This window comes from Neopsephotus bourkii, unplaced genomic scaffold (assembly GCF_033783945.1).
Source record: "Neopsephotus bourkii isolate Nb327-2 ecotype Australia unplaced genomic scaffold, CSIRO-AGI_Nbou_v1 NB_1181, whole genome shotgun sequence".
NCBI lineage: Eukaryota > Metazoa > Chordata > Aves > Psittaciformes > Psittacidae > Neopsephotus > Neopsephotus bourkii.
Window position 1 is genome coordinate 2,235,502 of NW_026901666.1, and position 27,556 is coordinate 2,263,057.

At 38.7% G+C, this 27,556-nt stretch overlaps 1 protein-coding gene across 1 annotated transcript in view; it reads left to right on the forward strand.

The window, feature by feature from the left end:
* Positions 1-27,556, forward strand: part of KIF5C (kinesin family member 5C) — an 80,679-nt gene that overhangs the window by 46,588 nt on the left and 6,535 nt on the right. Inside the window, exons 10-23 of the mRNA XM_061363732.1 lie at positions 269-417; positions 4,842-4,990; positions 8,107-8,282; positions 10,479-10,547; positions 13,532-13,738; positions 14,728-14,874; positions 17,237-17,425; positions 19,831-19,948; positions 21,069-21,145; positions 22,477-22,586; positions 23,394-23,495; positions 24,083-24,143; positions 24,910-24,981; positions 25,764-25,868. Of these exons, the coding sequence (XP_061219716.1) occupies positions 269-417; positions 4,842-4,990; positions 8,107-8,282; positions 10,479-10,547; positions 13,532-13,738; positions 14,728-14,874; positions 17,237-17,425; positions 19,831-19,948; positions 21,069-21,145; positions 22,477-22,586; positions 23,394-23,495; positions 24,083-24,143; positions 24,910-24,981; positions 25,764-25,868 (1,731 nt within the window). The remainder of the gene's footprint in view (positions 1-268; positions 418-4,841; positions 4,991-8,106; positions 8,283-10,478; positions 10,548-13,531; positions 13,739-14,727; positions 14,875-17,236; positions 17,426-19,830; positions 19,949-21,068; positions 21,146-22,476; positions 22,587-23,393; positions 23,496-24,082; positions 24,144-24,909; positions 24,982-25,763; positions 25,869-27,556) is intronic.

The window sequence follows — 27,556 nt, forward strand, 5'->3', positions numbered from 1 at the left end:
ATAAGCTAACATTTCAATTGAGGGAGAAGAAAATATTAGCTTTCCGAGCACAAACCAGTGGCGCTTTTGCTATTCTGCTAAAGATAAGGAACTGATTTTCTTGAATTTCACTTGAGTGGTTATCCGATCTTAGCACAGTCAAAACAATTACTCTTCAGGATTGTATACTTCAAGTCCATTAAACCTGTCATTGTTGACTCATGTTCTCTCTCATTACGGTATCATTATTTTAAAACATTGTTCTTGTCTCTTACTTATATTTAATTAGAAAACCCATGTTCCATACCGAGACAGCAAAATGACCCGAATACTTCAGGATTCCCTTGGTGGCAACTGCAGAACTACTATTGTTATATGCTGTTCTCCTTCTGTGTTCAATGAAGCAGAAACAAAGTCAACCCTGATGTTTGGGCAGCGGTGAGTCCTACTAGGCGTTAGGCCGGATGACACTTGCGTGGGCTCTTCCACATGTTCCAAGCCAGCTGAGGGGAGTGAGATGAGTAGGCAGTTTAAAATAGCGAGGTTATGTTTCTGGAGCTGTTACAAAATAGTACTGTAGAACTTGAGAAAACTGTCTCTTCATTCCCTGTGGTACCAGATAAATAAATGTTAATGTTGGCCTGCAGCTGCACTACTTACAAGCTCTGGTAATTTTTCTTGCAGAAAATACAGTGTTATCATAGTCCTTTGAAATTGTATGGGGAAGATAATGGTATTAGGCAGTTTTCTGTTGGCTAACTCAGTGGAAAATGTTCAGGTTTGCCTTATCTGATACTGCTCTTGATGCTTTTAAGAGGTGTTTTCTTCTTGAATGGCATTTCAGGGATTATTGTTATGACTGTAAAAAAACATTTTTTACTGGTAAGAAAAATGAAGACTCTGGGCTCTGTGTGATGTTCACAACTTTGATAGATGTCCATGATAGTTCACGGACATTTTTATATTCATGGACATTTTTATATTAGAAGGATCTTAACAGTTTAGGACAAGGCCTCAGATAAAAGCAAGGACAGAGTAAGTATGGAAGTATCCAGAAAGAAAATCTCTCTTCTGTATGTGTTTGTTTGCAGTAGCCATATGAAATAAATGTATTCCGTTTGGAAAAGCTTACAAAAATATTGATATTTATATTTTATAATACTATATATTCTAAATTTTAATATAATGTATTGATTATATATATTATATACATTCTAAAGTATATAATTTTAATATTTATTTTTTTAATTTTTGCAAAAATATTTGGAAAGCTTGCAAAAATAGGTCAGGCTCATTACACAGTTACTGCTTTTGTTGTAATTGAGGAGAACTCTGGTACCTTGGAAAATTGCTCATTTCAGTTTATTTGTGTAATAGCAGAAAAAAATACTAGCAAATTATGATTGTTTGAAATAGCACTTATTTAGCAGTTTGTACAATACAGTGAATTACTCTGAAAATGGGTTGTTTTTCTACCATACATAATTTTTTGTATTGAAGCCCACACTGTTAAGAAGCATTTTATTTTGGAAAGTAAGTTCACAAATAAAAAATTAATCTGACAATCTTCTATTAATTCATTGCCCTACTTTTATCCTTTAATGTGAGCTTTCCTTAGATTTTCATGAGGGAAGATGATCTCTTTATCGTGTTCATGTAAGAGTACATAGAAATGGCAGGACAATAGCTGCCTTTGGCTGCAGTCCCTCTTAATGGTGAGTTGCGGATTAGTATGGGTTAGGGCTGAAGGACAGTTCTGCAACATGCTCTCCATCTGGCATTGCCAGAGCCAGTATATTAATTTGTCCTTGTCATCTGCTGCTGGGCTTTGTGAAAGGTGTGCTGCAAGCAAGGTAACTGCAAAAAGCTTGAAATTCTGTGATCTCTGCTTCCTCTACAGTGTTTCCTTCATTTACTGTAGAACTGTAAGCTACTCACTTAAAAAGCAGCATGCAGGAAAAACTTTCCAAAGGGAACTTTGCAGGTCACTGCAGTAAGGTTTTATGAAAAAGGGATTTAAAAGGAGGAAGTGGTCATTAACATAATCAGGTTAAACGTTGCTAAGCAGTTTTAATTCAGCATTGTATGCTGAACGTGAATTTAAGTTATTAAAGATGTAAGCTTTTACTGAAATCTTGTACACTGTAATATGTGTTACAGAAATTTTGAGAAAATGCAAACATTAAAATGCAGGAATTAAATAAAGAGTAATAACAATTCTGAAGTATGAGTTGCACTGTTTTTGTTGATGGTAAATGTCTTAATAGTTTAAACCTCAGTTTAAACCTCCCCAGGTACAATTTTCTGACTGCAGGTGATGTCAGGTAAATGTGAGTCTTGCACCTCTGTAGACCTAAAGAGCAGCCACAAAGGTCCTGCTGATTCATTCTGGATAAGGATCCAGGGCAGTAATGCAGCGACAGGAACAATTAATTTTAAATAGATGAGTAGGTACTGTGTTAGTTTTCAGTCTTCTTGCTGTTATGCTGAACTATCTGTAGGGTCTAGTTTGAAGTAAAAAGTAATGTAAGCAGTAAAATAGAATAGTTCACATTAAGGCGATTAAAAGGTAATGGAGCTTTTTAAAAATTATTTTATTTTAAAATCTAAATTAAAAGTGTTTTGTTTTGCTCTGTAGTGCTCCAGGATCTCTGGAAGTTGTATGCTTGAGTACTTGAAGCAGTGTGTGCAGGGGAAGTCCAGTTTCCATGTTATTTCAGCTTACATTTCTCTCAGTTTCTTTTTTCAGTAATAGGTAAAACTTGCCTTCCTGTTTGGGGCAAAATAATTTTCAGACCGATTCTGCACACCTGGCAGTGATGTGACATGACTAACACTTTTCTACAGACAGAAGCATGTTTGAAATGATTCTATGAAATGTTCTTTACTGAGGACTATGATATCAGCTGAAAGAACTAGGAAAACAACTAAATACTTTGTGAGAGTGCTTGGTTGGGGTTTATTGTGGGGTTTTTCTTTGTTTAAAAGCTGTACAATTGGGCTAAAACATGAGTTCCTTGTGGAGAGCATTTAATTGTAGGAAAGGAAACACAAGTAGGAGGACAGGTGATGCACTAGACTGAAGAGCAATGCACATACTATACATACACAGGGTTGTCATTTTTTGGATAGAAATATTGCTGTCTACAGGAAGTGGTTTCTTTTACATGCTCTTTGGTTGTGGCGTTTCATTTTTCTGATGTGACAGTATTAAGGACCTGAATAACATTAAAGGGAAGGTACATGAGTCATGGGTGATTACTGGGTCTTCCATTTTCCCTAGCAAAAAAGAATTATATCACCATTAAAATAAGTGTCAGAAGTAAAATTAATCTTCACAAGCCCACTTGTACTGATCAACATGTGCATGTGTTCCTCTGTTACAAGTGAGTCAGTTTCTTCTCTTTCTGATCCATCTTTTCTTGTGGTTTTATATTAAGTTGTAGTTGCCAGTAAGTACTTTATCCATCAAAGGGTAATGCAGTTGATAAACTTTATGGTGTGGCATTTCCCCCCCTACCCCCAGTTAAAGGAGTGGAAACTTGAGCCATGCTTTTGGCAGGGACAGTATGTAAAAGCTAACCATTATCTTTAGAGTTAAAATATTTCTAAGGTAATAAAACTCTTGCTTGCCACATAGTGCGTATCAGTGGAGTGCAGTATGGGGCACAAATACAGGAGTGTTTTCTTGCTGACAAAACAAACTTTCAGGACTTTTAGTGATTGGCCACATTTAAAGGATGCTTTAGAATCAGTAAATGGAGCTGTGAACAACGTAATTAAGAGCACATGCTTGCCCCAGAGGAGAGTTAGCCAGTGCATCCATAGCCCATTCCCAGATGTAGTTTCTTACACTGGTGTTTCAGCCTATGCTTTACAAACTAATGGGAGGTTTGTCTGTTATTCCTTTACTTAGCCTGTATTTTATTCAATAACGTGGGAGTCATTTGGAGGGACTCAGAGCAGTGAAGGGCAAAGATCCAAAGTTTTCTTAATTCATACCGATTTGTTTGGTTTTTCTTTTTAGATGTAGATTTCCTAGAGTAGGTTCTGCACTTTTTTTTTTTTTTTCCTGCTTGCTTTGCATCTCTGATATTGTTTAGCTTCAGTTGAAGCTAAGCACTTTCACAGTAGTAAAGTGGTGGAGGTCATGGTTAGAACGGTTTACATTTTGTGATATTTTTGCCTAGAGAGGCAGTAACTCATGAACCAGTCTGAAGTGGCACATACACAAGTTCAGGCTTCCTCCCCAGTGAGAACTTTCCTCAGCCAGTAACTGAGTTACCTGGTGGTGACAGCAGTTCTCCTCCTTCCACCCTGAAAAATGTATTTCAAAGCACTGTTTGGCTTTCAAGAATGATGAGTTTCTGTATCTCTGCTTTACTGTGTTGACATCCCTCATGCTGTGGTGCTGAAAATACGGCTGAGTTTTGTTGGTGGAGTTCAATGGGTGGTTGTTAAGAGATGGGATGAGACTGTGGATGAACATTGATAGATACTCTACTGTGGGTCTCAGGTCAGAAGAAGCTGCAAGGTGGTAGCTTACCTAGCAGACAGTAATGACAGGACTTGATTTTGTCCTTGATCCAAGAACTGTTTCCAGAGCTTCCATTTTTGGAGAAATCTGAAAAGGCAGATACTTGTTTGCTCTAAGTCAGTGGTTGCTGGATTTTGATAATTTCTATTGAGGCTTCCAGGACTAATGATACTCAGGGTTTGAGAAAAAATGGAATTGTGGCGCTGCAGTTCAGAAAACTGAAAACGTTTAGTAGTTCCTTTGTGTTTCAGAAAAAATTCTGAATCCTTACTGTTGTATTGAGATAAAAGTTGCAGAGCAACTGACAACTGGTTTTGTTGTACAGAGCTAAGACGATCAAGAACACGGTCTCTGTGAATCTGGAGCTAACTGCAGAGGAGTGGAAGAAAAAGTATGAGAAGGAAAAAGACAAAAACAAGAGTTTAAAGAATGTTATCCAGCATCTAGAGCTGGAGCTGAACAGGTGGAGAAATGGTAGGTACCAGAAAATGGGAATGCATATATATATATATATATATTTGCATTTTTAAGTTACATATGTTAAAATCTTGCCTCAAATCACAAGTGTCATACTAAGTTCACCATTCAGAGTTGTTGCTCACGCTTCATAGTAACTGAAAGGTGAAGAAGCAAATACCAAATAAACCAGCAGAAGACATTTAGAGAAGATATAATTTTAAATGCCAAAATTAGCATGATATCAGATGTAGAGAATACAGGAAGACATCAATAATTTTTAATAATGTTAGTAATATTAATAAAGAAAAGGTAAAATGCCATTATATTTAGTTTTCTTTTAAAGAAACTCTGTTCCTCAGGTATGAGAATCAGTTCTGCTATGTTTTTAAGGTTACTAGATCTTGGGGTTTTTTTATAATTGAGTTTAACATTAGAGTAATTAGTACAACAATTAGGAGAGTGATCTGGTTAGAAGAATCACATTTGTCTTTTTCTGCAGCTTTTAAGTGAAATTTATGTTGAGAGCAGCCACTTTTCTTTTTAGAAACATAGACTGTTCAGGGTAGGTTGTGAGATCAAGTATAGTGTGATAGAGGAAGAAGATTTTTACGCATGTATAAAAATTGAATAATTGTTATTTAATCTGACATGCTGACAAATAATTTTAGCAAACCATCCTTACTTTTATTTATTATTCCACACATTACAAAATAAGAAAAGCAAACTCCAAACCAACAGCAACTGCCCCACCCAAAGAAAACTACCCTGCATCCCCCTTGCACCCTGCAATCTCAATAAACCCTCAGCAGTGAAATACTGGTGCTTTGGAGTCATTTTTATGTTGTGAATTTCTTGTCATCCAGGCTCTGTATGTTGATGTGTCAATAGCATGTAACTCTTGCAAAAGTGAAGTATCTAAAGCAAGAACAGATCTGTGATTTAATTATTAGTTACATTTTGTTTTGTAGTCAAGTCTGGTTTTGAACATCCTGGGTGAAATCACTACTTAAAAGAGAAAACCTGACCTTTATGGGTGCAAAAATTGCTTCCTCCTTCAGCAAACTGTGGTGTTTACTTGCCTTTCAGATGAGATTGTTACCTAATGCTTGCACTCTGTGTCTTTCTCTGGAGACTTCAGCACTGGGAATATTTCCCTTATCAGCATAGTGCAATTGCTATGGAGACGATCAGTCTGCTCTTGGTGTTGAGGAGTGCTGGGGATTTATAACCCGCTCATGTTCTGTGTATTTCATTCTGTGTTTGCTAAATGTGATGACTTTAATTTCCTTCCTGTTCTAGAAACAGGGTGGTTTGGTTTACGGTTATTTGGTTTTGTTGTGTTTATTTTTTTTTTAGAAAGCCCTGTATAGATCCTGTATATATGCTGTCTAAATGAGACTTACAACACGCTGTTTCTATTGTTTTGTTTAAACATACACACTTTCTCATCCCCTCTGTCTGTCCTGCTTTTCTCACTGGCATTACCCAGCCAATGCATTCAATGCATTCAAAATACTATTGATTTCCTGCCTGACCTTCTGCAGTAGTGTCATTTGGAAAGATATTCTGTCAAAGGAGGCTTTTTACAAATGGAAGTGTCACAGAAATTGCATCTTGAATATAAATGGCAGGACAGATGTATAAATATTCTACTGGTATAGTTTAGTCTATAAATTCAGAAAATAATATGCAAAAAAAAATTGCAGCAGAAAATGTGTTCTCACGGGAGCAGGATTTCAGAGCCTCATATCCAAATGCACAATTTGGTCTGTGTTTTACACATAGGAGGTTATTCTTATCCAAAGAATAAAAATCTAAACATCAATTTTCAGAGGCTACTGATGGATTCTCTGGAGCCTGAGGAGTGTTGCCATGTATGCAAGGTCCCATGATCTGACCAAGCCCACCTTTCCTAGTCTGCTCTAGTGAAATGCAACAATGAAAAATCAGTTTACATTTTTCTCATTAATAATAAGATACATGATCAAGCCGCTAGCAGTAGGGCAAAATGTTTTGATTTAAGTACTTCTATAGAGGTTTTGGTGTTTGATTTCAAATTACTCTTTTGCATGCGTTATGCTTGAAAAAAGTACCTTTTTCATTAGTTGGTCATGCTCTTTCATGCCCCGTTTTGTTTTGTTTTGGGGCTTGAATGAGTCTGCATTTCTGTTTTGTGATATATTTGTCCTGTGTACTTGTTTCCCTGCCAGTAAGATAAATAGTGCCTACTCTGTTTTGGCAAGAGGAATGGTTAGTAAAGATTTATGGGACTAAAATACTGTAGCCCTCAATAGAAAAGGAAAAAAACCTGTTTGTACAGAAGGGTTGGATGTAACCTTCCCACACCTTGAGCAATGCATGCAGCATTCAGTGGCTTGCAGAGTCTCTTACCGGACTCTAATGACAGTAGATTCAATTTCTGGCATGAGTGCCCAGCCTGTCCCTCTTCACTGAACTGCAGCAGGCTCATAATTGCAATGAACCAATGTTACCAAAGAAAATATTCCTCGAAGAAAATGAATTTGAAAGAAAATGTGTAGAGAGAACATCCTGTCCGGTATGCAGAGGCAACATCTGAAAATTGGTGTATGCACTTTAATTATTGATGTGACAAGGCAGAAGGTGGGTATCATTTTAAATGCATCTCTCTTCTTTGTTGTCCTGGTGCTCTAGCAGTTCATGATGGGGAGAGGGAGAGCTGATAAGGCAGTTGGAAATCTGGAGAGGGAGAGGCATTTAATTGCCAGTAACCTTTAGGCTGAAAGTCAGAATTTTTTCCTCCTTATTTACACTTATGTTTATAGGTGGGATTAGCCTCACGGACTGAGGGCTTGAGTGAAAGGGGAGCCAGGAGTTAGGTGTTAGGCAGCCATTCGAAAGTGTTGCTGCATTTTGCATAATATATTTCTGTCTGTGGAGGTCATCTTTTTAAGGAGTATGGCCTTCTTTCCACACCTGCTTTTGCCTGTGATTGGTATGCATGGCAGTTACCCTGCCTCACACAGCAGGATACAACCCTTCTTGGCTTTGCTGAGTCCCATTAACAACTGTGCAGGACCATCCTAGCATGTCTATGGTTTTGGGCAATCCTCTCTTTTGAATTGTAATGACCATGGATTGTGTGCCCTCAGGAGAAGCTGTGCCTGAAGATGAACAGATCAGTGCAAAGGACCAGAAAAACCTAGAGCCTTGTGATAACACCCCTATCATTGACAACATCACACCAGTTGTTGCCAGCATCTCGACAGAGGAGAAGCAGAAATATGATGATGAGATTGCCAGTCTCTACAGACAGCTGGATGATAAGGTGCGAATATTTGGTTTGACTCCATTCACTATGTGTAAATGGAAAACTTGCCCAAACTGGGTGGGTGTCTCTCTGTATTTCTTGAACACCACAACATGGAAAATGTCCCAGAGCTCAGAACACTGTCGTTGCGTAAAACTGGATTTTGTCCTATCGTGTCAGCTATCTGCCTGCGTTCACTCTGCAGATAGATTTGGGATATTCTTCATAAAATCGAGCCAAGTTTGCTTTTAATTTTTAAGGGCTCAGTACAGGCTTTTCAGTGCTCCTTTTCCTCAGCAATTTTTGTAAAATCCCTCAGCAAACTGCAATGTCACCTTGAAGGCACAGGAGAAAGAAAAAAGGCAGACTGTCTCTTATATGTTTATTATGTATTAGAATTTTAATGAAAATATATAACTATCCCTTGAGTCTCTTGTTCTTATTGTTCTAGCTGTGAACAATGCCTGGAGCACAAGTGGCTTATTTATTTATTTATTTATCTATTTATTTATTTATTTAGCTTGAAATACGTCATTGGCACTTAAAGCTATCGGCAATATGTTTACTGAGCATTTGCCATTAACAGTTTTGGCTTGTGTGACGATAAGGGGGGGAAAGGCATACTAAAACCATTACCCATCATGGATAAGAACAGTGTAAAAGGCTATCTAGCAAAAGTTTTCAGCATAGCTTTAACCATATGAACTCAAAACTTGATTTTAACTTTCAATTGTAGTTAGCAAGAAAATATCAGAAAGAAAAGCCCACTGTTTCCTCATAATGTTAATATTAAAGTTTAGCTGTTCCTGAATACCAAGGCAGTGAGTGAATAGTTGTGTTTAAGCCTTAACTCTGACATACATGAGGTTTCTGTGCACAGTCCAGTGGCACACAGCAGTATGTTGATGGCATTCAAAATATCAGTTAAACTCTTCAAGAAATGACAGCTTTTCTGCGGTGGTGAATACATTGCTGGTAGCTGTCTTTAGCTTTTATGTATTGATTAGAAAAAGAAGTCAGTCATTCTTTCACTTTCCCTTATCAAAAGTAGCAAAGCCCACTGAATTGTTCTTGAGGGAACTGGTAGCAGCTTTGAATTTTACCCTAGAAAACATGGGAAGCATAATTCAGTGCATTACTGCAGTACTATAGGAAATGAGGTATTTGATCCCCCAAACAAAACCAAAAAACTGGTATTTATAACTTGCTACAATGCAGACCAATCTTATATTGAATCTGGGTCTATTTTAGTATTAGCAACTGAGTCAATATATTCTACTTAATAGCTGTATTTGGTCTTTTATTGCGCAAAACACTGCTGTGACTCTCTAGGAGGGTGCCTGTCGCAGCTGCCCGAGCCACTTCAGTTGGGGTATTTGCTGTCAGAATAAATCTATTTGCATGCTTGTCAGTGAAACGCAAAATAAGAATTGACTGTGATAAGGTAAAAAGCAACCATTTATCTTTGGTAAGTTCCTTTAGAGAAGGATATCCATTACAAGAACAGAGATGGACTTGGTCAGAGGCTGTGCTCGATGTGCCTCCTCTGGTGTTCTGGAGAAAGGACTTGTACAGAACTGTTCATCATCGCTTCTTGTCTGTATTTAAGATCAGTTCCTACCCATGAGGATGCTGTCTTAAAGAAGTTGAAATGCCAGTAGAATTGGATGCCTGGCTGTGCATTACCTGGCAGTATTTCCTTCAAGGGCTGTGGTGGGAGTAGGAAAAATGTGTATTCTGCAGCTGAGTGCTCCAAGTTGTGTGTGGTGTTTTGAGTATTAATGCAGTTCATGAATGCATTTCGGAGCTAGCTGTAAGTTGTAGTCTGTCCCTGATGATCTCTCTTTAGCTAAAATATGGGGATAGAGTAAGTGGGAGAGAGACTGTATATGTATTTGTACATCTGTATATATTTACATCTATAAAACATCATGTATGTTGTCAAAGTTATAAGGTCCAACTCTGGTCACTTCAGTATCTTGTTTATTCATCAGGGACACTTCTGCTTAGGTATGTACTAGGGACAACTGTATGTATGCATTGCTTTTACTTTGTATCTCTGTGTATGCATATTTTTCTCCTCTCATACCACCGGAACGTGCAGAAGGTTTGCTATGGTGTTATTGCTCCTTCTTTTCTAAAAAGGAGAAACAGAAGTGACCAAACAAGAACTGTGAAAAGAAACTAAAAATCTCCAACCCTCTTTCATTGCAGGATGATGAAATCAACCAGCAGAGCCAGTTGGCTGAAAAGCTAAAGCAACAAATGTTGGATCAAGAGGAGGTAAAAAACTTAAAAACCCGCCACCAAACAAAAAGTCCCTTACATTTTTCTTATGAGACCCTTGCACTATTCTGACCAAGAAATACAATCCTGGTGTTCACCCATCATTAGTGTTCCAAAACTTTGGTCTCTCTTTGCACAAAACATTGCCTTGATTCTTTAGGAGAGTGCCTATCGTAGCTGCCTGAGCCACTTCACTTGGCGTACAGCATTATGCTGGCTGCTTTTTTGGGGTGTGAAACCTCTCTTGTAATTGAAGAGAATTATTCTGTCCATGTATCAATCCTTATTGAAACCATCTAGAAGGTTTCCAAGGTTTAGCTCCTTAACAGGGAGAGAACAACATACAAAAATGTCTGTTACTCATCAGTCATGACTTACCTGCCACCTTTGAGGACTTGTCCTCACTGCAGGAATTTTAGTCCATGGTTAAATTCTTCTTTCACTTGCCACAACTTTCTTGATTGTGCTACCCATGTTATGGCTATACACATGTAACAGAATTCTATGCATTCCCAGCAACGTTATTTTCTGACAAGTTATTTACACCATCTCACTTCTACCGTCTTTTTTACATCAGTGTTCTCATCTAAAGCTTATTTTCCCCTCACAGTTTTTCTTGTGTCTTATTTTTTTATGTCTGATTTTTTGGGTGATGTGCATTGCTTTATTTGTGTTAGATATTTGGAAGCATGCTATACACCGGCTTATTCCCCACCTTCTGTTTTCCATACTCAGTATTACATCTGGAAGATGACTCATGTTTTTGGAGGCCTCTAATCCTTACTTTATAGACCATTTGTTCCCCTTTTTTGCACATATTCTAATCTAGCTTTGCTGACTTACTGAAGTCTCTGCAGCTGATGTTGCACAGCTTGTACAGAAGGTTTAGATGGTTCATCCAAGAAGCATGTCCATCTCTTACCTTTGAAAGCTAATGTGACATTTTTGGTTTTTTCTTTAAAGGAATTCAATTAATTTTTCAAGGTTTTGTCTTTTGTGAGTAAGCACTGTTGGAGCGATGTACCTGTTCTCTCTTAGAGCTGTGATTAGCTCCATTATACATTAGCTGCAGAGCAGCTGCCTCTCTCTGCTTCCCCCTAATTAACTAGAGTACTTTTCATGCTTGATTAAGCCAGCAGGTTAATTATAAATATAGAGGACTACTGCAGATGGCATTACGTTGATTCTTGTGTCTTTAGTACCTTTTCATTGGCTGCTTCTTAGGGTGTGTGCTTTGGGGGGGGGATTCTGAATCTTCCACCCTTACATCTTGCATGCTATGAACAGATCAGCAAAGTACTGCAGTCATCTCCTTCCCTTTGCTTAGAACTGATTGGTATGTGTTATTAATAGCCTTTTAAAATCTTGGTATATTTTTCCACATTATATAAACAAGAATCTTCTGGGGAGCTGTGTTTATGCTCTAGGTGATACATAACACTTGCCTTTACTTGAAGTCGCAGTAATATTCACACAGTAAATTTCTTAAGTAAATGTAAATAATAGTTCCATCTGTGTTTAGTAGAAAGATTATTTTAAGCTATTTTGTTGTTTAAATATTTACATGCCATCTGGCTTTGGCAATTCAGTGGGTTTTTCCATAATGTGAGTGCACTTCTGAGGCTGCAGCATTACCAGTGAGATAAATTTCCCTTACATCTGAATCCTCTCTTTACCACTTTGGGCACATGCCAGTGTCTGAAGCTGCCTGGTTGGTTTCCTATTTTCCATTAGCACTCTGAGCCAAAAAAAAAAGCGATGTCTTCTCTGACATTCTCCTTTTAGGTGGTCTGTTTTAGAGAGACACTTCTGTTTTGATTGGGGTCTCACACTCAATTTCTTCATGATCTGGGAGGCAGTGAGCAGTGGTGGGACAGGTCAGGAGAAGTCCACCCAGCACAATTCAGTAGCGCAGGTTGTGTTCTACTGTCCAAGAAAGCTGCAATACAGTAATGTTATACTAGTATGTACAGGGGAAGGCTTGGAAATAAGCGAGTTCTGCGAATGAATATTCAAACTTTGCTGTTAGGATGAGCATGAATGCCTTCTTGTATCTCATGCACTAGTTTTGTATTATTTTTCTATACTTTACATTTTTAAGTAATGTTAAGTGCCAATTTTTTTACAATTCTTGAAAGTACAGTATCAGCAATAAATGTTGGGTAGCACCTTTTATTTATTTTCACATCATTCTGCAGTACATGACTGCAGTTGAGTCTGGCTTTTTGCTAATAACCTGATAGCTTACTTTTCAAGACTTTAACATCTGAATGAAGATGGAGTGGTGCAAGGGCAAGGGAGAGGACCATGCAACTGATTCCTTACAATCAGCACTGTTACTGAAACTTCAGCATCTCTTTCCATAGGATGCAAATAGTAAATGTAATACATTTTACAAATTGGAAATACTAGCATGGGTGAAGTCTGTATATCCTTCTTTAGGTAATATTGTGCCTCAGCAAATACAAGCAGTTTATCTGTCTTCAGCATCAGGCTTCAGATGATAACTAAGAAAAAACATCATAGGTTTGCTTATCAAAATAATTCTGTAATGCCACAAGATCTTTGAGGCTGCCTCAGAGAGCCCTTTACTTGGTTCAGTTCAAAGTTATGGGTCTATGAACATTTTACTTTGGTACTTTTTAGTCCTAGCTGCAGCATTGGATTGAGGGCAAAAAAATTACTTGGAGCTGTGATTCTGTTTAAAACAAGTTTCTCTACCTCAGTCTCTTGTCCAAATAGCATTTGATTAAGATTTTTCTTTTTATTGAAGTTCAGAGCCTTTTTTGCTTCCTTTAAATACATTTATGCTGAAACTGGTGCTATATCTGGTAGAGTAGCAGGATTTCTTCTCCTGTGCTTTCTCTCTCTTGCACACATGCTTGTGTGCTCACGCTTTCTGTCTGGTTTTGCCCTTTTCAGTGTTGTCTTTTGAATGAGTTTGTGGGTGACTTAATGCTTCTGTGGTATCTGGTTTCCAGCTTTTGGCCTCCACCAGGAGAGATTATGAGAAAATTCAAGAGGAGCTGACCCGTCTTCAGATTGAGAATGAAGCAGCAAAAGATGAAGTAAAAGAGGTCCTTCAAGCCCTGGAAGAATTAGCTGTCAATTATGACCAGAAATCCCAAGAAGTGGAGGATAAAACAAGGGCCAATGAGCAGCTGGCTGATGAGCTGGCACAGAAGAGTGTAAGAGCAAGCAGTTTATAGTGCTGGTTCCCTTCTCACCCCCTAACTCTTTACCTCCCCTAAAGATTTCCATAGGGTTTCCCAGAAAATTGCTAGCCTTTGCTGTCTCAGGAATCTTTCAGATACTGCTGTCAAGCATGTTACGTAGTTTAAAAATTGGAAGTAACAGGGAAGCTGATAAAAGATCCATTATTTGCAGAGGCTGACCTCTCCCTTCTATCTCACTAAAAAAATAGGGTAATTCAGAAGCTACTTTATGGGAGCTGGTGGCAGATTGTGTCTCTCTTGCAACCTCTCTGTTTTGCACACCATAGAGGTAGCTGAACTGAATGCGAGCACTGGCCATTCTGTGTTTAGGGTATTTAAAAACTGTATTATGCCAAGAAAGATGTGAAAATCTGATTTATGCAAATTGCAGCATTTTGTGTTTTTCTGGACTCTGTGCTGCGGAGCAGGGATTTTATATGGAGTCAGGGGATCTTGGGGAGTGAGTCAGGAAAAAAGTCAGCTTTTTTCAGATGATTTATACTGAACTTAAGGAAAAATCTAATATGAGAAAAATTAAAGTTCGCTGACTAGCTTAATACATCCATGTTCCTTAATTCATTACGCATGCTGAGTAACAGGTCTGTTTTCATGGAAAGCTTAGTTACCCACTTCAGTAAAACAGATTACTATGAAATCCATTTGAAAAAAATCAAATTTTATATCCTTCTATACCTGTTTCTCTGTGATTAACCTTCTTTGACATGTATTATGCAAATAAGATTCTTAGCGGATTTACTACATTTAATAGATCTAAAGTAGCCTTGTTAGCAAGTGAGTTGCAAAAGTGGATTATGGCAAGGTAGAATTGTACGTGACAGTACATGGAGCTAGTAGGCACATTCAGGAATGTACAAGACATCATGCTGTTACCTGGTTATCACACAAGAACTGATGCCCAGTGTGCTGGGGTGAGGGTAATTTTTGCTCTTAAACTGTTTCAGAATGCCCTGACAGCGACCCAGAGGGAACTGGGACAGTTGCAGGAGCTCAGTAACCATCAGAAGAAAAGAGCTACAGAAATCTTGAACTTGCTGCTTAAGGACCTGGGAGAGATTGGAGGTATCATTGGTACTAACGACGTTAAAACAGTAAGTTGGCTATCTTTATTGCTTGCCCCACCCACATCCTGCAGTATGAAAATACTTGGTGTGGAATACATGTGATACATGTTATTCTCCCAGGACATTGCTGTTAAATCATGGCTAGAATCAGAGTAAAATACTGAAGAGGTCTTTGTCTGGGTCAGAGATGGTCAGTCAGTGTCTGTGCACACTGTTGGCACTTCTATTCCCAGCTCCATGGTTGGGGTCAGACTAATGCAGCCTATCCGTGTGTTTATGCATTTATTAATGCAGGGAACTGAGTTCCCCCCAAGACTGTACACATATAGCCTTATTCCTTCGTTAACTGGCATGACCCAGTATTCCCAGAACCTGAAGGATCTTTATTGGTGAGATTTGGCTTTTGGCTGGCTGTCTTTTTATTTGAAGCTTGTCCTAAAACTGTTGTGTAGCTGAAGGTGAACAGTTCCCAAAGCCAGAGGTCTGTACTGACAGCTCTTCAGGGCACCTGAATCGAAACAGCTGCACACAAATTATGCTTTCTGCATTCTGGTGCTTACAGCCTTTCAACACTGGCTGGCTTTATCAAGGAGCCCACAGTTCTGTGTGTGTTTCTGAACAGAAGATGCTTTAGAATTACTGATTTCCAGCACTGGTAAATTTGTGCTAGATACCCCATAAATAATTACATGACAGTAAGACCAACTTAACTTTTGTATATTGACTAATGACCTTTACAGAGGAAAAGTTGCAGAGGATCCTTTTCCTCTGAAGTAAGACGGTAAGAACAGGATTGAAGGTGCTGAAGTGACAGAAACCTTGGCATCTGAACATGCTGAGAGATGGAGCAAATTTTGTCCAGTTTCACTTTGAAATTTGATTTCTGTCTGGCTCCTGAGTTTACAGATACGGTAAAGGAGGTGGCTACTCTGTCACACTCCTCCTGTTGCATATGAGCAAAATGCTGAGTCTCACGGAAGATACTTGTGTGTTTATTGCTAAATGGCACATCTCTGATGGAAACATTTAATGGCCAGAAAAATGTTCCTGGTGATGTTAATGGAATCTTATCTCTCCATTTAAAACCATGTGAAAAAGCAATTGCTAAAACTGGATTAAGAAATTCATTTTCACCATGTATATGAATTCTTTGCAATGTACTTCATTCTCCTGCTTTTAGTTCACAGTTTTTGAGCAATGAACTTTCCTGAATATTCAAACCTAAAACAGAGTATGTGTGGCTGGAGTGTTTTGAGTTGACTCTGGGAGTTGTTGATATCCTGCTAAAGCCCCCTTAAGTCAACAGATGCCCCAGCTTGCACTTAACTGCAGAGGACAGTATCCCTGTCATCTGACATGGTTATGCAGACAACAGGACCGCAAGACCAGACTTTGCTAGATGCTACAGCAACCTCTGGTGGCCATTGTAGTAGGAACTGTAAGAGGAGATCTTTGAAACTGGAGGCAGCGGCTGTTTGATACAAATTTTTATAGTAACTAAGATGTCAGCACTTTGGAGGACAGCTGTCAGTGTAAATAAGGACAGATTGAGAATCTTTTAGAAGAATAATTTCAAATTGTTGGCAATTAGCATCTTCTCAAAGTGTGTCTAATTTCAGACCAGACTGAGAGTTTTGGAAGCAGTTGCATTTTTTAGGCTTTTGGGAGAAGATACAGCACGTGTTACCTTCCCCTTGGCAGTGCTCAGAAAAAGGCAAAAAGCAAATGAAGTTGCCAGCCGTATGTTTGCTCAAGTAGAACCTTCACAGCTTGTCAGTGGGTTACATGAATTAAGTAGTTGGAGAAAAATTAAGAGAAAGACATACAAATAAAAGGCACCATATTAAAGCCAGGGAAGGAAATGATGTATAAATAGAGTAATACTCATATTTAGAGATGAGAGCGATTACTTTTCTCTTGCCAGGTGAGATTTCGAGACCCATGTCTGTCTTACAGCTCTATATTGAAGAAGCACAATCCTTCAAGGGGGAAGTTCTTTAAGGAGTACTTTGAAAATGTTTTTTGTCTTTTAACAGTTTGAAAAAAGGAAAATTTCCTGTGCTGGTGACATGAGAAGGTTTCTCCAAAATAAGCTCTTGCCATGATGGTGAGCTTGATTGCTTTAGATGTTGAACCACTAAGCTGATGAAGCATGCTGTGAGCATGAGCCTTAATCTCTCACTTTTGAGGCTTATCGATGAGATTGTAAGAAACAGTGGTTTAACATGTTTAAAGGTGACCTGAAGGTCCATGGGTACTCCTTGAGGGCTGCTGTGCTTTCACAGAAGCTTCCTAGCTCTAGACAAGAGTTTCACAGCAGGAAGACTGCTTTGGGTTGACTTACCTCTAAGAACCAGACATTCAAGACTGCAATCTTCTCTGTGTTTAGTTAGCAGATGTGAATGGGGTGATTGAGGAGGAGTTCACCATGGCACGACTTTACATCAGCAAGATGAAGTCTGAGGTGAAGTCTCTGGTGAACCGCAGCAAGCAGTTGGAGAGTGCCCAGATAGACTCCAACAGGAAGATGAATGCCAGCGAGAGAGAGCTTGCAGCTTGCCAGCTGCTCATTTCACAAGTATGTTTGCTCCTTCCTTATCCCTTTGCAGCAAAATTTGATTACTTTCTCAGCCTTCTTCCTCAAGAAATATGTGTGCCAAGAGTGGGAAATGAGACTTCAAGAAGCAGAGTGGTATTTCTCTTGTCTGTTTTGTTGGGTTTTTCTGTCTTCTCCTGTTCCTCCCCCACAATGTTTTTCAGCACATTCTGTGGCAAGATCATGTTCTGCTGTAGATCTCAAAATGTGTTCTATGGCATAATACTGAAAATCCAGCTTGAGTGATTTCCTCAGCATGAATTTCTATCTTATACCTTCCCTAAAAAACAGACTGAGAAAGGAAGCAGTGATTGTTTGGTCCACTGTCAAAACATTTGGAGAGCCCCCTGTATCTGGTCTATTAGCATGCTACCAAAATAACTAGGTAGCAATACATTCACGTGGTAGGATGGCTTTACAGGGGATAGCGGTTACAATCAGTGGTGCTTTCCGCAGCCTCCTGCATGCAAAGGGGCTAGCTGTTTTGACATGCTCACTTGCTTTGAAGTGGACATGTGAAGGGGAGAACACAATACAGTTTATTGTATTTCATTTACCACCAATTAGTCTGAATAAAACTGGAGCAAGGATAGCTTCTTGTCCTGCAGCTGAATGTCTTTATTAAGTTCTACCTAATAAAACTGTAGCTGGAAGCATGCTTCTTAGTATAAAGGGAGGCTAGAGCCCTGAGGGTGTTGACTGTCCAAAAATGTTAAGTAAAAAATATACTTTTCATCCTGTCTTCAAGTAGACTCTGGGCTGGCATGGCCACTGAAAGAAGTCATACTGCCAAAATGTGCTGCTCACTTTCCTTGGGAACTTGCATTGGTAACACAGATTAAGGCTTGACTTGCAAATCAGCTGTTTACATGCTTCTGTTGGCAGGAAAGGAGCAGGAACACAGAGATGGAAATAAAGGTTTCAGCAGCAGGCAGTGGGACAGCCTCTTTCAGCCCTGGTGCTGGCTTAAGCTGACCTGGTGAAGGAATGAATGGAAGGCAGCCCAGGTGCCTCTGTAGGGTTGGTGTTTGTGTCCTATAGTCACTTGAATCACAGAGAACTTCAGAGCTTGTCACAGGCATGACCTAACTGTTGTCCTCAGTACCTATTTACAAACAGGAGACGGGAGGTTTAGGATTTGAGAGATGATTATTCAAGTACTGCATGCTCACATGGTGAGCAAACCAAGCAGAAATACTGTTAGGCAGATGATCACCTTGTCTTGGCATTTTGGAGGTTCTGCATCTAAGTGCATATTGAGGCCTGTCTGTGTTTAAAACAGAAGAAGCCAGGTGGTAGTATGCTCAGAATCTTTTTAATGGGCAAATGCACATTATCTATAAAGCCACCAAGGAAAGAAAAGGTGTAAAAGAAAGGAAAAGAAATGAAATAAAAGCTGCAAGACAGCTCAGGAAGAGCTTAGATCAAGCTTGGCAAGCCTCAGTCTTGAGGACTTGCAAACTCAGTCCAAAGCTGGTGGCTTGTTACTGCCAATGGCAATGCCATTTCACAGGATTACAAAGATACGGTGTTCAGTGGATCCATAAAATGGTGCATCACCACTGTGTGCCATACCAACAGTCTCTATTCTGGGGACAAGAACATTTGGAGCCAAGCTGGGAGTTGAACAGATTTCTTTTCAGGTTTAGGAATCTATTATAGGACCTCCTGCCCAAATCATGCAAATCAGGCATGCACCTTTTCCTTCCTAGAGACCTTGATGCCAGGAGGCTCTGAATGAACTATTTTAGTTCCTGCTAGGGATTGCTCCTAAGTCAGATCTTCACAGTAGCACCAAACCAGAGGTCTCAACTCCTCTCTGCCAAAGTGAACGACATCTGCTTAAGTGGCCTTATTAATAGGATGTAATAATTCACTTAAGTTTAGCCCCAAATTAGAAAATTTTAGTTCAATTTTTGGAGTTTTCACTATGTTCTCCACTGTTTGCTGTTTAAACATGAGCCCTTCTAGTTCAAAAGGATGTTAGGAAGAAACAAATCATCATGATGGCTGGGGCAAGTCAGTCTGAGCTTCTGCGAGTCAAAGCATCCAGAGGCCACTTCAAAAGCCTGGTGTTCAGCTGGTTTTAGTGAACTACTGCTGTGTGTTTAACACCAAGTCATGAGCTTCCCATGATGTTTCCCCTGATGTTTTGGAATTACTACCTGTCCTATTTGGTATATCTCTTGGGCTACTGAGTATGACCTTTTAAAATGCAGTCTGTTTTGGTTCTGTTAGCTCTTTCTCAGATATTTTGCTGTGTCTAGTCATCAGCTTTGGATTTGGAGAGCTTTCTCTTTTTCCTCTCTGACATAGGACAGTACCTTAATTCCTCGGTAACAAACTGTGTTATTTGCATCTCATTGATATTCCCTTTGTCTTTAAAGCATGAAGCAAAGATCAAGTCCCTGACAGACTACATGCAAAATATGGAGCAGAAGAGAAGGCAACTGGAAGAGTCACAGGACTCTCTCAATGAAGAGCTTGCCAAGTTGCGTGCTCAAGGTACAACATTTGGTCTTGTAGTTATCATTTCTTTTATATCTTAGAAAATTCAGTATTGTCTAACGTATCATATGTGTAGTAGTTCTACAACATTTTATTGTCTATTTAGTATTTTGTGATGAAGACAAAATTGTGATTCAGAATATCTAACATACTGCACTTCCTTGTAGTAAATTACACTTCTGATAAAACCAGAATCATCCCTTTCAGCCTAGTCCATTCACAAAATACAGAAAACTTAATTTCTCAAAAGAATCAAAAACTCAGTAACAAGAGCTTCACCTTTAATGATGTGAGAAATTTAAAAACAAAATCAAAAAACCCGAAACACAGCTAAATGCTTTAGTCAGACAGCACCAATCATTCTTGCTAAGTGTTCTCTAAAATTCTTGGTTATACATCTAATTTCAGTTGACCCTCTGGCAAATGCCCTTCCCTGTTCAAAAGCAAGCTGCTTCACTTAGGATCAAGTAAAAGATCTGTCTTTCCTAGCTCCTATATAGGATCCAGCTAACTTCTTTTTAAGAGCTACTGTTTTTTCCCCTTCTGATTTAATGTGGAAAATGTGTATAAAAAGCAGTTCTTGTGGCATTGCTAAGGTCCTGGTTTATGTAAAATTACAATGTGACCTTGTAGCCTTAACATTATTCTGGATTTCTGCACAAGGGATCTTCTCTGACTCCAGGAGCAGCAGGTGGTGATAAAACTTTCTTTTTAACATCTACATTTTTAGAATAGTTTTTTTATTCCATGTCCTGATCTTCCTACTGCACTCATAAGAAATGACCTGGTTCTAGATGCACCATTTCCCAGCAGAAAGTGAAAAGGGCAAGGGGGGTTGCAATAAGTAAGCTTATAAGGAAACAAGAGTAGGTTGGAAAGGTTTTGGGTGAATTGAAAAAAATGTGTCTTCTTAGTAAAGGAGAAGGGGATTTGGGCAGTATGGTTACAGCTTGGGTACTGCAAACCATGACTGTTTGTGATCCTCCAAAGGTGTCTGCCCTGATCCCCCTGCAAAAGAGGAACTCTTTACTTTGTGAGTTTTGTTTTTTTTAATGGCTCAACATAGCATGTCCTGGAACCATGCAGTTAATTCTCAACTGTTTTCAACTTTAAACAGAAAAGATGCATGAAGTCAGTTTCAAGGATAAGGAGAAAGAGCACCTGACCCGGCTTCAGGATGCAGAGGAGATGAAGGTAGTATGGCATGCTGCAATTTTAGAGGGCATTTCTCAGTGAGATCCTTCATTAAGCTGATAATTAGGGTGTAATTTTGTCTTCCTGTGCCCGTTGCGTGCTTTTGGAAAATACTTCCAGCTTCTGTCAGAACTGACAGTCTCAGTTAGAAAACTTGACCTTATGTAACTGAGCGACCTTCACAATGTGAAATCAGAGAACCTGCTAGTATTGAGGTTGTTGACCAGATGATGGAAAAAAGTAAGTCATAGTCTGAACGTCATGGGAGGAGAGTGCATCAGTTTTTAAGCTGAGCCAGTTCCAAAGGGTAGAGAGGTTCAGTGTAGTGTTTGCTGAATTGGAGATGCTTGGGCTCCTTAGATCACACGAACAAAGAACTGAATTATAATACCCAGTATATTGCATACATAGTTGAGAACAGTTCTGTTATATAGGATTGAAAAATTATATTGATTCACCTCTATGTTACTCTAATTTTTTGCCAGTGGAAGTCTGCTGAAAGTCAGTTTGCTAAGTGGTAAATCAGGATACTGGGCTTGATACAATTCAGGTACTAAAAAAAAAAGAGGCCACTTTCCTAAATAATTTGTCAAGAATTCTAACTATCTCCTAGAAATAATGATGAAATATAAACCTGTTTTCTGGTATTTTCTTCTTCCTTTGGAATGCAATGAAATGTTAATCAGTAATGTGTGTGTTGTGTTTCTAATGGAGTTCCAAACTGAAAGAAAAGTACAGTTTTGCAAGGATAGTGATAGAAGTTTGTCAGCTGCCTGTACAACTTTCACCTCAATTATAAGAAGTTAAAGTTAGTAAGAGTTGTACAGCTATTCCTTACAGTTGGAGAAAAATATGCAAATCTTTTATTAGCAATCTAAAGAGATGCATTGAGTTTTTCTTACTACTTGAGATATATTTATTCATAGAATTTGAATAACATGGCTGTGGATAAACAATTATTCAGAGTGAGAGGGGAATGAGTTTTACTTCCATCACAGGTATAGCTGTACATATATTTACTTGCTGAATAAACACATGAAATAGAGGAGTGGTAAAAACTGTCATTCTTGGCACTTGATATAAGACCCTGGTATGCACAGTGTAGGTTTTTTCAAGAAAATGAGTAGAAATTGGTGTACATCTGTTGCTAAAAACTGCCTGAATTAACTGCTTGGATGAGGAGATGTACAGTTTTAAGATGTATCAGGCAGATTCCTGAATTAATATCATTTGATAAGCCTCACTCAGATCCAGAAAGATAGGTTGATTCAGCTGACATGGAAGGTTAGCTGTGATACTTGATTTCTGTTTCATGGTTTTGTGCCCTGCAGAAGGCACTGGAGCAGCAGATGGAGAGTCACAGGGAAGCCCACCAGAAGCAGCTGTCCAGGCTGAGGGATGAAATTGAAGAGAAGCAGAAAATAATTGATGAAATCAGAGAGTATGTTCACTCGCCCTATTGCTTTTCCTTTTGCTGTCCCGTTCCGTGATACTGTAGGGATGTTTTGGGGTTGTTTTTATTAGTTTTAACTGATGTCTCTGTATTTCAGTGTCTTACAGAAAGTAGTGTTTTCATTCATTCAACCAACAACTCTGATTATTTTGCATTATTTTAATAACTATAGTGCCTGGGTTTTTATTATGAAGCTTTAACAAGTCCATAAAATTGTGGAGAGAAAAGCAGAATAATGTAGGTAAGAGAAGCTTTGAAGAGAACAGGTTTTAAAATATAAAGGTTTTGTGGGGATCTCATAAGAACGAGTCCTGCCACAGGCTTTGAGAGTCTGGGTGACCCAAATATATATCTTTTTCACACTCTAAATATTTCTTCCTCACATAACAATGTAACTCTATTATTCAGATACTCCAGCACTTGAAAAATTGTATTCTTTGCTCCTGTACTCTTTTTCTTGTCAGTGTTCATAAAATCTAGGGAATCTTAATGCGTAGTGTTCCTTCTTTCATCATATTTATTATGTGGCCAAAGACTAATAATAAGGAAATGAGAAACATGAGGAAGCAGGACAGAAAAATGGCAAGAACACTTTACATCCTTTATGATAAAGGAAGCAAGCCACTGAATTTAATTCTCCAATATTTTTAAATATTTTTCTTCAGATTCCTTATGCCTGATTTCTTTCCATTTTTTTCCTTCCTCTGTCTAAACCCATTTTTTAGATGTAGATTTACCATGCATGTTTATGAGGTTCAGGACTGAGCTGTACTGACTTCTTCTTTTGTGTTCTAGTATGAATCAGAAGCTTCAATTGGAACAAGAGAAACTGAGTGCTGATTATGATAAATTAAAAACTGAGGACCAGGAAAGGGAAATGAAACTGGAAAAGCTCATGTAAGTCAACAGTTTTCTCATCTGGTGTCCTTGAATATTGTACCTCTTGATGTGTCTATGGGAGATGTGCTGGAAAGAGGCATTTGTGTTGAAATATTCACACTGAAATGATCATTTCAGTAACAAAGCCAACATGCAGTGCTAATAAATGGTTACCGACTGCTCCATATTTTTTCTCATAGGCTTTTCAATAGTGGGTTCAATACTTGCCAAAAAAGTTTTTTTAGAGATCTTATTTTATGAAATACCTTATCAGTCCCTCATTCCTTAACGCACAGCAGAAACAGGTAAGAAAGAAGTTGTGAAATGAGGTTTTGGAATTATTTTTTTTTAGTAATAAGTTGGATGCTAGAGTAAAAACCTTTTCTGGAAATGAGAGAGAAAAAATTCATGTGTGGACACAAAAAATGGAGATGGTGGCTCAGCCATTCTGTGTGAGAAAGTCAGAAGCGTAATTACAGATGCAAATGGATGTACGGTTTGCTTACATCTGCAGATGTTCTACTCAAATTGAGTGTTGATTGATTCTTTTCTGTTTATACAACTTCAACATTTTTTATTTGTATTCAACGTTGTGATCTTTCTAGACTGCTTAATGATAAAAGGGAACAAGCAAGAGAAGATCTTAAGGGACTGGAGGAAACAGTGGTATGTCTTAATTACACTTTATTGAGCTTTTTGCCCCCTAAGTCTTCATCACTGGTGTGTTAAGGAAGGTGATTCTGTCCCTTTACTGTGATCTGGTGAGACCCCACCTGGAGTCCTCAGTACAGCAAAGATAAAGACATGTTGGAGAGGGTCCAGAGGAGGGCCACAAAAATGATCAGAGGGATGGAACATCTGTCCTGTGAGGGAAGGCTGAAAGAGCTGAGAGAGTTGGGGATGTGCATTTATTTAAATTTATTTAAATTCCAGTCTGTGAGTAGATAATCATAAAACGGGAAAGCTAAGGTTGCTCTTACCAACTTCAAAAAGACAGTTCTGTTCAGTATGGCTTTGGTGCAATATGGGGTTGGGGTGCATGAACTGCCTGTCCACATAGTTTCCTTCCCTGCACGTGGATTACTGCTTCCGTCCTGCTGGGAGTAGGGGCAGGGTTTACACTTCTTGTGTCACACCCCCAGACTGGAGTAAACTGGTGCCTATAAAAAAAGAAACTTCGAAAGCCTGGGTTTTTGCCATAAACTTAGAAAGCACTTAAACATCTTAAGTGCACTTAAACATCCTAAGTGCCTGTGAGTAAGCATTCAGAGCAAGGCTAATGCATTTGCTAGATAATGAATCCAGAGCTCTTTTACCTATTGTTGACTCAAATCTGAGGAGAACTTTTACACCAGACTATCTACTGGCTACTATAACTACGTCTTAAAAAGGTTTATGCCTTTTTTTTTGGTTACTGTTATTTTGGTTCCAGGCAAGAGAACTTCAGACTCTTCACAACCTTCGCAAACTGTTCGTCCAAGATCTTACCACGCGCGTTAAAAAAGTAAGACTATATATACTCTTTTAAAACAAAGTCTTATCTTTTTTATAGTGTTCTTGTGATGTGCTGGAAGCTTTTAGTGCATGTTGTTACTAAAAAGGATATTGTCTTTTTTTCAGTAATAGTGAGTAATAAGATTACAATTGTTGTGATGTTTATTAGCTTTTATTTGGTCCTAATTTGTTAAGGAGAAGTCCTGGTGGTTAAGCGAAATGATCCAATCCAGTTCAGCTCAGTTACAAAGCTCTCAAAGCTGATATTAATGGGTACCAGAAATTACTCAATGTAACTTGCACTAACGCTACCCTGAATGCTGTGGCTGTTTTTTTCTGTAGGCTTGTGATTAGTCAGCCTCTTCCTGGCAAAATTATTATTTAGCAGAAATTAATGTATTTTTAACTTCTGAAGAAGTCTGAAGCTGCATAAATAGACAAAGGCTTCACAATGCTTTTCAGTCCTTTAGAGTAGTTTTGGGGAAGAGTTTTTATACCTTTTTTTTAAGGTTGTGAAACCCCATATTACATAAAAACGTCTTCCAGAAGAGGGGAAAAAAAAGGGAAAATGGGGTTTCTCTGCTAAAATCTATGATTTTCCTATTCAGGATCCCCCAGTAATTGTTCAGTAAGAAGAGTGTATTTTTTGTGTAGTGGGGAATGTTGCTCTTAAATATCAAATGAGCAGGTAAAATAAATTCTCTTTAATTTGGGGCGCTGGAGGGCTTTTCTGCCTTTGGGAACTTAAAGTCACAAAAGACTTGAGCTTCCTCTTGGTTTCTTCCTGTGCAGAGTGTTGAACTCGATAGCGATGATGGGGGTGGAAGTGCTGCGCAGAAGCAGAAAATTTCCTTTCTTGAGAACAACCTGGAACAGCTTACAAAGGTTCACAAACAGGTAGGGGCTCTGCATCATTCCTTCTCTCTCTCCTTTCCTCCCACCATCCTTCCATTCCCCCAAAAATACACTTTTTCTCTGTTTAAAGGGGTAGTTTTTGAAGGTACATGTACTGGTTGAGGAAATGGTACAGTTCTCAACTAAAATTCTTGTCATTAGAAGCTGGTGTGAGAGTGCTCTTCCCACTACTTATATTTCTTATGAACGTGTTAAATAAACACTTATTTTTTTTCTATGAAAATAGACTCTAGCAGTTTTGGCAAGACTAATTGTCACCATATTGGTGTAATGCATAAACAACAGAATAATGTGCTTGTTATTACCTTGTGTGCTGGTTTCTAGATGAATTGTGTATCCGCAGTTTTGACTTCTGGTCTAAAGCTGCTTAGAGGCACTCTTGGAGGTGACTTGAGGGAAGTCAACCAGCAAAGTATGAGAGCAAAGAAACAGAGGTTTTCTATGCATCTTAACGGCTAGTGCCTCCCCAGAATGCTGAGGTTGGTGGTCTGTTTCTGGGCGAGTCTATTTCTGTCTCCCCTCTCTTTCACATGTTCCTGTTTCCTTTGAATACAGCTGTTCAGAGAGATGAGGGCAATGGAGAGCCCTTCAACCTACATACCCACCGTGCAAACGTGGGTTGGAGGGAATGTGTAGTAGGCAAGTGTTTTGGGTATACACCAAGGAAAGAGCCTTCCCTCTGCTTACCAGCAGTGTGCATATATTAATGGTGTGTATATGTGTGTGTACATATATATACGTATATCTCGGTAGCACCTTGTTAGATACAACTGGATTATTTCATCCAATAAGTATGCTTCCACCTTCCTCTTAGGTGTTAGTATTTTTGAACTGTGTCTCCCACTGTTCGGGTGCAGAGCACCAAATAGTAAAGATTATTTTGATTTCCCTTTTTAATAGTGGCAAAACATTCTCCAGAGCAGTTTTCTCAAACTGTTATTAGTGACACACAGTTCTCTCTGTGATTTGTTTTATTTATTCCTGCAGAAGTGCTAAAAAAGCAAGCAGTGCAGGACCGTGACAAGTGTCCACTAAGGTTCAGTATTTTGAAATTCCCAGGGAACAGATGGTTTAAAGACCTAGTTTCTAAATGTGGAAATTGGGACATCTTAGGAGTGTTTTTCCTTTTACTGTTCTGCCTTTTTTGCACTCAGTTCACACATCTGCTGGGTTTTCAGATACAGGCTTTTATAGTTCTCATTAGCGTATATTTACTCAAAACTAACTAGGAGTCCACATCTTGTAATAAATGTAGAGGGAAAAGTGGCATTGGACTTGACCTGAATGTGGTATCATCTTGCTGTTATTTCATATTATAACCATTCTGTAGAACAAGGGTTCAACACTTGCAGAAAAAACACATTGTGACAATTGATTATTTATTTTTTTTAGCTTAGCTTGTGTTGTCCTTCTGGCACTAAGCCTGGACTAGCAGGTGTAAAACATTTTGATTTGTCAAACAATGTGTGAGCGTTAGTACGTGCTGTTGCTTTGCCGTATTATTAGTGTGGTAGTTAAACCGTGTTCTTCCCTTCACTCCGGACAAGTGAGAATCACTCCTTTGGAACAGTTTTCTGTTGACTTATGCTAGTGGTATAATCTGTTCAGTAGAAAATGTATTAGATTTTCTAACTGCATCAGGGGTTTATTTATCACCAAAAAAAAAAAAA